This window comes from Tenrec ecaudatus, chromosome 6 (genome assembly GCF_050624435.1).
Source record: "Tenrec ecaudatus isolate mTenEca1 chromosome 6, mTenEca1.hap1, whole genome shotgun sequence".
Lineage (NCBI taxonomy): Eukaryota > Metazoa > Chordata > Mammalia > Afrosoricida > Tenrecidae > Tenrec > Tenrec ecaudatus.
In genome coordinates this window covers 120,955,266-120,966,910 of record NC_134535.1, presented here as the reverse complement: position 1 = coordinate 120,966,910, position 11,645 = coordinate 120,955,266, and the positions used below count along the sequence as shown (strand labels likewise).

At 44.7% G+C, this 11,645-nt stretch overlaps 1 protein-coding gene across 1 annotated transcript; it reads left to right on the top strand.

Annotated features, from left to right (window-relative positions):
* The first annotated feature begins 4,547 nt into the window (after nucleotides 1–4,547).
* On the top strand, nucleotides 4,548–5,237 carry SMIM10L1 (small integral membrane protein 10 like 1). Its single transcript, XM_075552065.1, has one exon. The coding sequence runs from the start codon at nucleotides 4,667–4,669 to the stop codon at nucleotides 4,868–4,870; it is 204 nt and encodes a 67-aa protein (XP_075408180.1). The 5' UTR covers nucleotides 4,548–4,666; the 3' UTR covers nucleotides 4,871–5,237.
* Nucleotides 5,238–11,645: the final 6,408 nt, after the last annotated feature.

The following is an 11,645-nucleotide window of genomic DNA, read 5'->3' as shown; positions in this document are numbered from 1 at the left end:
TGCAGGGACTCCAGCGCCGCACCCTCTCCTGCAGTCCTGGCCACCGCCACCCCTGCCACCTCATCATCCTAGCAGTGAGTGGACGTCACCTAGAGCCCGGAGTGTGTCCTTGGCCGGCCAGTCATCCGTCCCCCGCCCCCACCCAACCCTTTCCCCACCCCCACCCCACCCCCGCTGGTAGTCTTATGTGCTGCGTCCGTGCATGTGCACGCGCATGCACACACACACACACACACACACACGCACGCGCGCGCACACGCTTTCAGGGTGGGTCAAGGTGGCAGATGCGCACGCAGTGAGTCGGCCCCAGCTACTGCACCCTGATGAACAGAGCCGCTAAGTGACCGAGCGCTGCGTCTTGCACCACCATTTTGAGAATCGGGGCTCTGTTTCCGGCATTGCCCGTGTACTGCAGTCGCTGCCACTCCCCACCGCCGGCGTGTCCCCGAGCTGACCGCTAGCCAGTGTGAGCCTGTGGGTTCCTCCCAGTCAACCGGGTGCTGGAAGCATTCCCTGTGCTGTAGCCTGCCTTGCTGTGCTGCTTACGTGAAAGGCGATGCTCCTGCTTGCGCGCTCCCGAGAATTTGCATCGGTATAGTATTCGCAACCTTTGGGGCTTTTTTCCTTCCTTTTCAAAGATGTAAGACATCGCCCCCTTTTTCAAATAAACATTTATATGAACTTGATAAAGGGGTACGGTGCTCACTTTTCTCTTTGTTCCTCAGCCATCTTTCCCTCCACTGTGCGCACATCTTAAAGGGATAGGAGGCGGTCCACCTGAGGATCAGGGATCCCACTGCTCTGGCAGGAATCCTGGGGACGAAATCCAAATACTCAAAGTGACAGGCTGCGCAGCAGCATAAGAGTCTCCAGTTACAGGCGCTGGTATTTAAGTCTGGAAGTCCTCTTTAAGAGATATCTGTGAATAATGCAGAGTTATAGAACGCCTTTGTGTTTGTGTGACTGTTACACACATCCGTTTATTACGGGTCGTTGCAGAGGCTGGATTGCCTGATGGGAAGCTTGTAAATCTTTATGGGCTTGTAAAGCTCGGAATATGCTTCCTGTAAACTAGAATGGCTCACATGAATGCATTGAAAGTATTGTGCAAAAACACTCCTTAGGGCTTCTAGTTTAAGCATGAATGCACATGATGTGGATAGCAACAGACATTGTCATGGCGATCACATTTGATTCTCAGGAGTGGGCGATAACACTGCAATACTTTTTAAAAGCTTCGGATAGGTAATGACTTTCAAAGGGACTATTCTAGGATCTGCTGTACTTTAAGGTCATAACGATGCCTGCTCTAAGCATTAGTTTGCATCATCTCATGAGAGCCTGGCATTTGAACCACCCAGTAGCCTCTTAGTGATTCTCCCATCTGGAAATGGAGGCCTTTGGGAAGTAAGTACCAATTCTAGGGTCACTGGACTAGTAAATGACACAGCCAAGGTTTAAACACAGATCGGGGCAGCTCCAGGGCTCTATTCTTAATCACATCTCACCATTTGTTTCTTTCAAGCAAAGAAAGGCTTTACAGGGTCTCCGGTTATGGAAGTTTGAAGACACAGTAAATACATTTTTGCTTGTGATCAGGTAAATATTTATCCATGAAAATAATAAAGAGTTTGGGGGAAATGGAAACAGGAAGTACAGGAAGAAAGTGTTTTCAGTGATGTTTCCTTGAAGGGATTGCAATAAATACATGAGGTGAAGCAAAAATGGGTATGCATCACTTCACACGTGCTCTGTAAATCTTCACCTAATTTACAATAGAAGTGTGTTTTGTGTTTTTAAATAAAATGATCCCTACATATGTCAGACATTTGTGTTTAGCTACAAGACTATGATAATTACAATGCCACCCTATATGCACTAAAGATTCCTGGCACAGAGCAGAGAAAGACTTCACAGGTACAGCTTCAAGCAAATCAAAAGAATTTGAAGCAGAAAGCAGATATTGAACAACAATGTCCACTGCAACCCTCTTTAAAATCGTCATAGGGGGTAGACAGTCCAAATACCTGTCAACAAATGAATGGATCGATACAATGTAGCATGTACATACAAAGACATACTACTCAGCCACAAAGAGAAATGAAGTCCTAAAGCATGCTACAATACAAAGAAACCTTGCAAACCTTATACTGAATGAAATAAGGAAGGAGCCCTGCTGGTGCAGTGGATTACTCACGGTGTGTGTGTGTGTGTGTGTGTGTGTGTGTGTATGTGCGCGCGCGCTAACCCCATAGTCAGCAGCTCAAACCCACCAGCCGCTGTGAAGGAGAAAGGTGAGGCTTTTCTGCCCCTGTAAAGATTTACAGCCTTAGAAACCCACAGGGACAGTTCAACTCTGCCCGACAGGTTTGCTATGCATCAGACTCACTCAATGTCAGAGAATTTGAGACTGAACTATGCAGGGGCAAAGGGCAAAATACCGTATGAATTTGCCCTTGTGGATTTCTAAGGCTATAAATCTTTACGGGAGTGGGAAGCCTCATTTTTCACTCAATGACCAGTTGGCATATTTGAACTGTTGACGTTGGGCTAAGCAGTCTAATATGTAACCCCTTATGTCTTAGGCAGATGTTGATGAGGCTGTTTTTGACTAGCTACTATCAGCATGGGGCACTGGGTGAGATGACATATTTGAACAGAGCTCTGGTAGAGGTTAGGTCCCCTTCTGTCCACCTCTGGGATGGTTCGTTTTAAGCGTAGTAGGATGGCAAAGCTGATTAATCCCCTTGTTAGGTTCCATGTACTTTATCTGCATAGTCCCACCCCACAAGGGTACCATACACTTTATTTACATTATTAGCAGCAGATGTAGGAAAGCCACTCCATAAGCCAGGCAGTTACAGTGTGTGAGCCAACTGATGAAGCTAGAGAACCAACATCTTTAGACAGGACACTTGGTGGAGCTTAGTATCTCTGGGCATTTGACAGTGCTAGGCTCCCCAACTCAGAGAGCAAGAAAACAAGTACCTTTGGGCAAGATCTTGCGTGTAGAGCAGAGCGCCTCTGGGAACTTCTGCGTGGAACTAGAGTTCTGCAACACTTTCCCGAGAAGGGGAAGGACTGGACCAATCCAAGAGGGGCCAAGGGTCAAGAGGCTGACAGCCAGGGAGAGGCTTGCTTGTAAGCACAGATGAGAAGCGCGTATTCCGACTATGGAACTGTATCCTGAGTATTCTGATCCCAAGTTTTATTTATATCCCAAATAAACCCCAGGATTGTATTATCTGTGTGTTCTGGGTAGCCAGTCAACCAACGATATAACCAGCAGAAAAATACAAAGTGACATAAGAGGGATAGTCATCTGATTTGGTCAAACAGTTGGAGAAAGAAGACAGGTCTGATTTCCCTCTCATAGGAATCAGTCTTGGATGGTTGGAGTTGATAATTATTCTCCTTAGGCCTTGTGAGGTTAGAGGATGCCAAGACAACATTTCCATTATGCCATTTTCATGCGCACATAAATCATCATCTCCAATGTGGCATCCAATTGTGTGCTTCAGCCTATGATTCACTGTGCTGTCTTGTGCTGGAAACTGGCAGATGTTGCTAGGATACTGTTTTTGACTAATGACAGTATGCGGTGGCTGGGTGAGATATCTGAACCGTGCTTTCATAACTAGATCATCTGAAAGCTGAGATCAAAGATCATATATATGAATAATCCATACAATAGATACAGATTGTCTATGGTGAAAAACACAGAGCTGGCCATTAAAATTGGGAGAGTGGGAAAGGTAATAAAATGCGTATCACTTAAAAGTGTCTCAGATAACGCCAGAAAAGTAGCATTGACAATGGAAGATCTATTGTGAGTACTTGGGGTTTGGAAGCGAATATGCGTAATATTCTAAGCCTTGGAGCCTAGCTATGTCTCACAGGTGCTTCGCCACACATAAATGACGTTAGCATTAACACCTCGCCTGCCTGGACTTTTCATGGATTGATATAGGTGGGAATGTGACATTATGATTCCAAAACAATAAATTCTCCTCTATTGCTTCAGTATGTAGTTTATCACAATTGAAATAGTCTTTTCCAATTAAAAAACATTCATTTGGAGATGCTGATCCTTCACAGTAATGGGATGTTAAGAATATGGGTCTTTGTGCCCAGGCTGGTTTATTATACCTTATAATCAAGCTAACGGTGTGAAGTTTTTTTTAACTAAAGGTTAATATCCCAGGTCACACACAATTTTGCAGGAACAAGCAAACCAACAGCTAATCTAGGCTTTGCCCTTTGCAAAAGTGAAACATAATTTTACTTAGCTTCCAGTCTTCATTGTGAAGGGGAGATCTACGTGTGTGTGTGTACATATTTACAGGTGTATGTGAGCCCTGGTGGCGCCCTGGGTCCAGCATTGGACCGTTAAGCTCACGGTTGGCAGTCCGAGCCCCCCAGGTTATACAGTGGTTAATAAGTGGTTCGGGGTACACCGACCACGTACGAAATTCTCCTTGGTAAATGCCATTGGGAAAGCAGACCGGAAGGGGCGGCGCGCCAGCTGGGCGGGGCGCGGGCACTGCGGACCGGCCAGCGCGCATGCGGGCAGCGCAACTCGGAGCCCAGCAGCCGCAGTGTCCCCGCGTCTCGTCGGTCCAGCTTCGCGCGAGGGCTCTGCACGGCCTTCAGCCACACCGGGCGCATGGCTATCGAGGCAGCTTCCTCGGCTCTGGCCGTCAGGGCCATGGGCCCGGCCGTCACCGGCTCGTACGGGGCCTTCTGCAAGGGGCTCTCTCGCACCCTGCTCGCCTTCTTCCACCTGGCCTGGCAGCTGCGCATGAATTTCCCGTACTTCTACATCGCGGGCTCCATAATCCTCAACATCCGCCTGCAGGTACACATCTAGAGCGACCATGGCGGGGCGGGGCGGGGCTGCCCTTCGGGCCCGGCCGGGTGGCGGACTCGTTGGCGACCCCCAGGGGCAGCGGGGCGACTGCGGGGGCGCTGCGCGATCTCGCGAGATGTCGTGGAGCCACCCCGGCCACGCCCCGCTTGACGCCCCGATGACGCCCCGGTTGATGCCCCGATGACGCAGAACGGCCCCTGCGCGGTTCCCAAAACGCGGAACCCTTAGATTAAGACCCCCCCCCCCACAAATATCTCAGACGTCATCCATCCATCCATCAAAACAGGACGGACTTAATGTGAACAAGGGCGCAGGACACATGAAAGGCTACTAGATTTTTCAGAAAAAAATAATTAACGGCAAGCGATGGTCAGAATTAAAATGAGCGATCGGTGGACTTCGGGAATATTGGATTGGATTGTCAACGATACCTGGAATGACCAAGAAGCCGAGGATGATAGAGATGTCGTGGACAGGATATAATTTCTCCCGCAAAAGAAAACAATGTCAATTAGAGACTGAACAAAACAACTAAAGCCACCAAACAGACAGACCTCAAAACCAAAAACGTAACGTGCCGCAGGATTTTGAACAATGGGAATGTAAACAAACAGATTCTATTTCAGTCTCCCTTTGAATGGTAGTAATTGGACCAAGACGTTGAAGCCAAAGAAGAAAATCCAATCAAAGACAAAGCTTAGTATTCATTTAACATTTAAATACTGGACATTAAGATTTTCCTTTTTTTTTTTAGCAGAATACAATTGTGGTTACAAACTAGAGTGCAAATGTCATTGTATTGTTGGCAGTTGGGCATGCTGGGGGAGAGGGGAGACCGGTAACTGTCCTTATAAAGCGATAATTGAAGTGATACTGTGTGTTGAAAAGAAAGATGTATTTTTACTGTTTAAAGGAATCAAAGTAAGAAATCAATGTCACTGTATTGGGGAAGGAGGGCCTGAAGTCAATAGGAATTGCCTAACGAAGAAAGATGAAGGGAGATGATGGGAGAGTACCTGATATATTTGGATTTAAAGAGATTTTAGTTTTTCAAAGAGTGTAGGTGAATTAGTGATCTGTACATTTAAAAACTGAGGCAATTATGAGCCCTTCTCAAAATGAAAAGTTCTTTAAAATTACACTACAAGCCTCAACTGTGAATAGTAGTAGTCAGTGTTCGATGCCATGGAGTCGGTTCGAACTCGGCCATCCTGTGTACAGCAGAAGAAACACTGCCAGGTCTTGCTCCCGCCCCACAACCCTTGCTGTGTGAGCCCATTGTTGCAGTCACTGTCAATCCTCATTTGAGTGAAGTTGACTCGTGTCCCTGGTGGTGGAGTGGTTAAATGCGAGGCTGTGGTGCCCGCTGGTCTTTGGTTTGAACCCACCATCGCCTCAGAGTAGAGCAAAGAAGTGGCAGTGGGTGGCTGCAGAGGTAATGCCAGGGAGACACCTGGGGCCGTTGGACTCTGCCCTGCAGAGTCACTATGCGTGGGAATATGCTCAACCAGACCAGGTGTATTTCTTTAACCACTGAGGGACGTGTCATGGGGAGTCGATTCAGACCTAATACAGAAAAGTCAAGAAATCAATGTCAACAAGTTGGTCATGAAAACAGAGGTCACCGATAAGCAGTTAAGAGTTCAAATTGGTTGTGCGGAGAAAGGAAAGCAGAAATTGGGTAGGGAGAGGCAGGTGACTGCTGTTGGATTTTTTGAACTGTATATGTCTTTGATTAAAATTCAATACATCTCCTTTTCATATTCTCTCTAGATACTTTAAGTGTACAATGCTAGTTATGAGCCACAAGAGTAGATTAAGTTTTTCATTCAAGCAGACCTCTGTAGTTTTGTAGTCTTATGTGAGCTTATTAATCTGCCTGTTAATCTATCTAAACAGTTTCCTCAACTGTTAAATGTCTATGTGAAAATTAGAAGTAACCCTGCCTTAGTACGTGGTAAACTAATTGTGCGTGTGTGTGTGTTACTACAGACTGCCATATTGAACTGTGAATAAAATTTACACCTGAAAAATTCTTGTTCCAGTAGAGTTTGTTAGTCCCAGAGGAGACAAGCAGGGTACTGACTAGACGGGAGCCCTTAGGACAGCATTTGGACCCGTATTGCCCAAGGTAATAAATCTCTCAATACTCTGAATTTCACGCATTGTGTCCAACAGACATATACACTCCAGCGTGTTAAATTATGCACGCCTTCCGGCACTGTGCCTGGCTTTCCTCCTGCTGTGGATTCCTTGTCTCCAGCAAAGGCCTACAGTCCTCTTTCCTGCTACCACTTTATTCTGCTTTCTCTGCTCCTTTTACTGATGGAAATTCTACCCATGTTTTAAGGTAAAACTTAGACAGCACCTTTTCCATTGTTTCACTCACATCCCTTTTAGCAAATTAGATAACCTATAATCCATGTAAGGATGTGTTCATACCAAACAATGCCATTTTCATATATTGTCTAAGTTTGTGCCTCGATGCACATTTATTCCCCAGGGATGTTTGGGAAAAAGGAAAACAGCAACGTCCAAGACAGCAGGTTTACCTGAATGAGAATACTTTGTTTTCGTAATTATATGAAGCCAACACATTTTAGCCTAAAGTAATAAGCACAGTTTGGTGAGACAATAGTAATACCAGGGCCCTTAAAGATGGAGGTTCCCCTTATTTCTAGAGGCTTTATTATGCCAAATTGAAATAGAAACAAAATTTGGCTGCTGTTATACTGGATCAAGGAGCCCTGGGGGCACCATGGATTACGGCGGGGGGCGGGGGGGGCTGCTCATCCCAAGGTCAGTCTTGGGATCCACCAGCTGCTCTACCAGAGAAAGTCACCGCGCTCTGCTCCCGTAACAGTGGCAGCATCTGAGGCCCCGGAAGCAGGGTTCCTCTGTCCTATAGGGTCACTGAATCAAACCAACTTGATGACAGTTTCCTCTATTTGGTTTTGGTTTTTGAGCATGGAAAGGTGAATTAGGGAATGGATAGAGCATGTACTTCCTTTATTCTTTTCGGACCAGTCATTTGTTAAACTAAAGGAATTAAAGGCACTTGAATGTAGGTAAAATATTTTATGCAGTTCAGTAGCATCTGCAAACCCATTGCCATGGAGTTGACTGTAACATAGAGACCTTCACATCCTGCCATCAGATCGGTCCTATGGGACAGGACAGAGCTGGCCCTGTGGGTTTCTGAGAATTTACGGAAGTAGAAAGCCCCTCGCTCTCCCAATTGAGACCCTAGAACAAAATAAAATTCTCCATCGGACTTCCAAAGCTCGATTTTTTTTACAGAAGCAAGGTGCCAAATCTTTCTCTCAGAGTGGCTGTTAGATTTCACAAATGTCTAGCTTTAGGTTAGCAACCAATCCACTAATCACTGCAAAACCAAGGCTGCTTGTGTGAAAACGAAAACCTCACTGCCATCGAGTCTATTGCGACCCGATAGGACAGGCTAGAACTGCCCCGGTGAGTTTCCACGACTGACTCATTACAGGACCGGATCGGCCGGTGTCAAACTGCTGACCTCGCATTTAACATCTCTAGGCAAAGCCACTACTCCACCCTGGGCTCCCGATTTACCATTCATGCTTACAATTCATCTGGTGTATTTTTCTTGCCACCTGATGCAATTCAAAAAAATCTTCATGGGAGAAAAACACGGTTTTTGCCCATTTGCTCTAACCAAACCACCATTAAACCACTTGCTCTAATTTACAAATAAGTTCCTTCCTCTTGACACCCTTCTAGATAAATCTCTACAAAGCCAAATGCATTGCTAGTGCTCTAAGCCTAGAGCAGAGAGAGAGATTTGTTGAATTAATGAATTCTGATTTATTCTACCCGTTCTTAGCAGTACAGGAAACAAAAATGTATTTGACCCCAATGTTAAGGTAAGTCACTTCAACTGAGCCCTTTCATTCCATTGTAGATTTGATTGGCCCAAGAGACCCCTCAAGCATGACGCCGCAGAGAGTAGATGGGAGTGTAACCAATTTTTTAAAATGGTTTATCAAGTATAATAAAAATGGCAAGAATTTGTGACTGGTTTGATAGTCCATTAAAAAGGAAATAAGCATTGTATCATATATAACCTAAGGTTTAAGGAAGAAGAATTTCTGTAAGGTAAAAAAAGAAATGAGATTACTAAAAGTTCATGGAACCATCATCATCACGGTTGAGTGTTACTGAATTTGTCATACCTGATGCTTGTACGTTAGTCCTTTATTTTAATGCATACTGCCAGGAGCTGGGCAGTGTTATTACCTCCACGCGTCTAATTCTCAAAAGTACATCCTAAGGAAAACTGGAATCATTATGTTCCAGATAGAGACTAGGCTTTAGAGAGGTTAACTTTCCTAAGGTAATGGTAACTAACTGCACTATTCGAATCCCTGATAAGTAGGTTTGGTTGAGTCAAATCCTTCTACTAGCTTACTTACTGAGGGTGGGGGAATTTTTTTCTGTTTGACAGCCTGTTGCCCAGGAGGATTTGGTCCCCTAACAGATCAGAAACCATTTTACATGAGAAGTCAAGGCCTCTTCCCAGTCCTGCTCCCCACAAACACATATTTCAGCAATGCTGGTGGGATGGTTGAAAGCTCAAGGGACATTCCTGAATGTCTACAAGTGTTGGGGGGTGCGGGGGGGCAGAACTAGGGAGTTTGGGGTTGCCCCATTGTAGGACATCTGAGGGCAACCCTGATGAAGACTCCTCCATAAGAAAGTCTTGCACCTCCTTAGGGATTTCAGGCATCAATTGTTTACAGTAAGTACATCAGTGAAAAACTAAAACCATAGACAAGTAAAAACACTTTTAACTTTTAATAAAGCCAAATTATCTTCAAACTGTGAGTGTAAACAGAGCCAGTTGGACTAAATTTCACCCTTCTTAAAGCAAAACAGTCTCCATTATAACCACTAAGGAAAAGTTTAGGCTGTAGGCAACAAAACGAATACAGTTTTTAAAATCTAAAGGTCCATACTAGGTCTGGAAATACATTGGGCCTCATCCCCGTATCGGCAGCATCCTGAGTACATGAGACCAGCACTGCACAGTGTGAGGATGGTACAACTTCCTGAGTAAGTACACGTCCCAAAGCCCGTTTACACACTCTGTTCTTTCCATCGTCAGGCGTGAACTGCTAGTACAGAAACACTCATTACAGCCATGTATGTTCAACGTGTTCTGCAGTTTGTTTGATTTTCAGTTTATTCACTTCTACCACTAACGGACTGTGGTGACTGAAAACGCTGACAAAGATTTCTCATGGTTCGTTTTCACATAGGTTTGTATCTGCAATCTACAAATCATTCTGTTCCAAACCGTGGCGTTCAAAATGAGTGTCCTGCGCAAGCACAGCTTTGCTTCCTGTGTATATTTCCATTTTATTCTGGAAGTCAGGCTGGCACTCTGTACACTCAACAGCCTCAAATGTTCACAACTGTCGTATTCCCTCATAAGCCCTCCTTTCTGGTTCATATCCCTGGTGAGATGGTTGTTTTCTGTGACAACACCGTGTGACAGTGTGACCCTTACACATACATATAGACACGTACACCAGGAACACACACAACCTCAAGGTCGAAATAGGATTTTGATACTTGAACAACAGAAGTGGAAGCATTCTTATATATTTGGCGATAACTATTCCTTTACTCTTAGAGCTGAGGTGGACATGCCATTACAAGCCTGCTAGGTAGCAAATAAATAAGGTATCAAGAAAGTCTAAAATGGCCATAATTGGGGGGCCTAGTTTTCCGTTTCATTTGACAAATATAGCTTCCTTTCCTCATACCTTATATACAGTTCATGTCTATCCAAGCGTGGGTTCCTAGTGATCAAATGCTATTTTGTGCTAAACGTTCTATGTGCTGTTATGAGATGCTATGTTTCCAACACTTCTGCCCTTTGACTTTCATTTAACGCTATAAATGTTCTACCTACTCCGGTTTGGAGGCTCTGTTGGTCTCTTTGTGGCCTTGTTTCCCCCAAAATGGAAATAATTTAATAACACAAGTACATGCTGCTCTGTGCCTTTTATATTCTTCCGTAGTCTCAAATATTTTCTTGGTAGAAGTATAAAGATGACACCACTTGCTCAAAAAAAATTAAAATCTGACATTATGTCAGCTGGCTATGTCAATGGTGAGCTGATGGCCCATTCCAGGAGACTTCGGTGATGCTCAATAATAGCTGACAGACTTCAGTGAGAGAAAAAGAAGTGATTTGAGTATTTCTGGGACATAGAACATTCTAGAGAAGTCTTGTTTATGAAGTTAATCACTTTCCTCTTTTGAAATGGCATTGAATGTGCTTTAGTTGTCTTAAGGCCGTCTGTCTGAGCTTGCCATTTCCCAGAATTTGAATCAACGAGTGGACTGAAGGAAAAAGCATTGATATAAAACTGACAAATAAATTGACGTCATGTTTCTCCAGGAAAACGAAAAGCCAACCTGATGATAAGTTAGAAAACAAGTGAAGTGTGAGGAGGATAAGGAAAGATGTTACCATTTTCATGGCCCTTTTGTGGGCCTTTGTGCTGAGGTCCCCTGTCTCCTTAAAGCTCAGCTTCAAGTTCCTGGTGTGTCTGACCAAGGACAGAAATAAAAGGAGCAGGGAGGTCAGGGACAGGAGAAAGGGGGTTACGTAGATGAAACTGAAAGCCATCAAGCCTTTCCAATACAAAGCTTTTCTTAAATCTGAAGACCATGTGACATTTCCTCCAAGTGTTCCATAGGCACCGACCAAGAAAGCAGTATTTAAGCT

Bases quoted from the DNA above. Each gene is read 5' to 3' on its own strand.
- SMIM10L1 (XM_075552065.1), top strand. From the start codon at position 4,667: ATGGCTATCGAGGCAGCTTCCTCGGCTCTGGCCGTCAGGGCCATGGGC.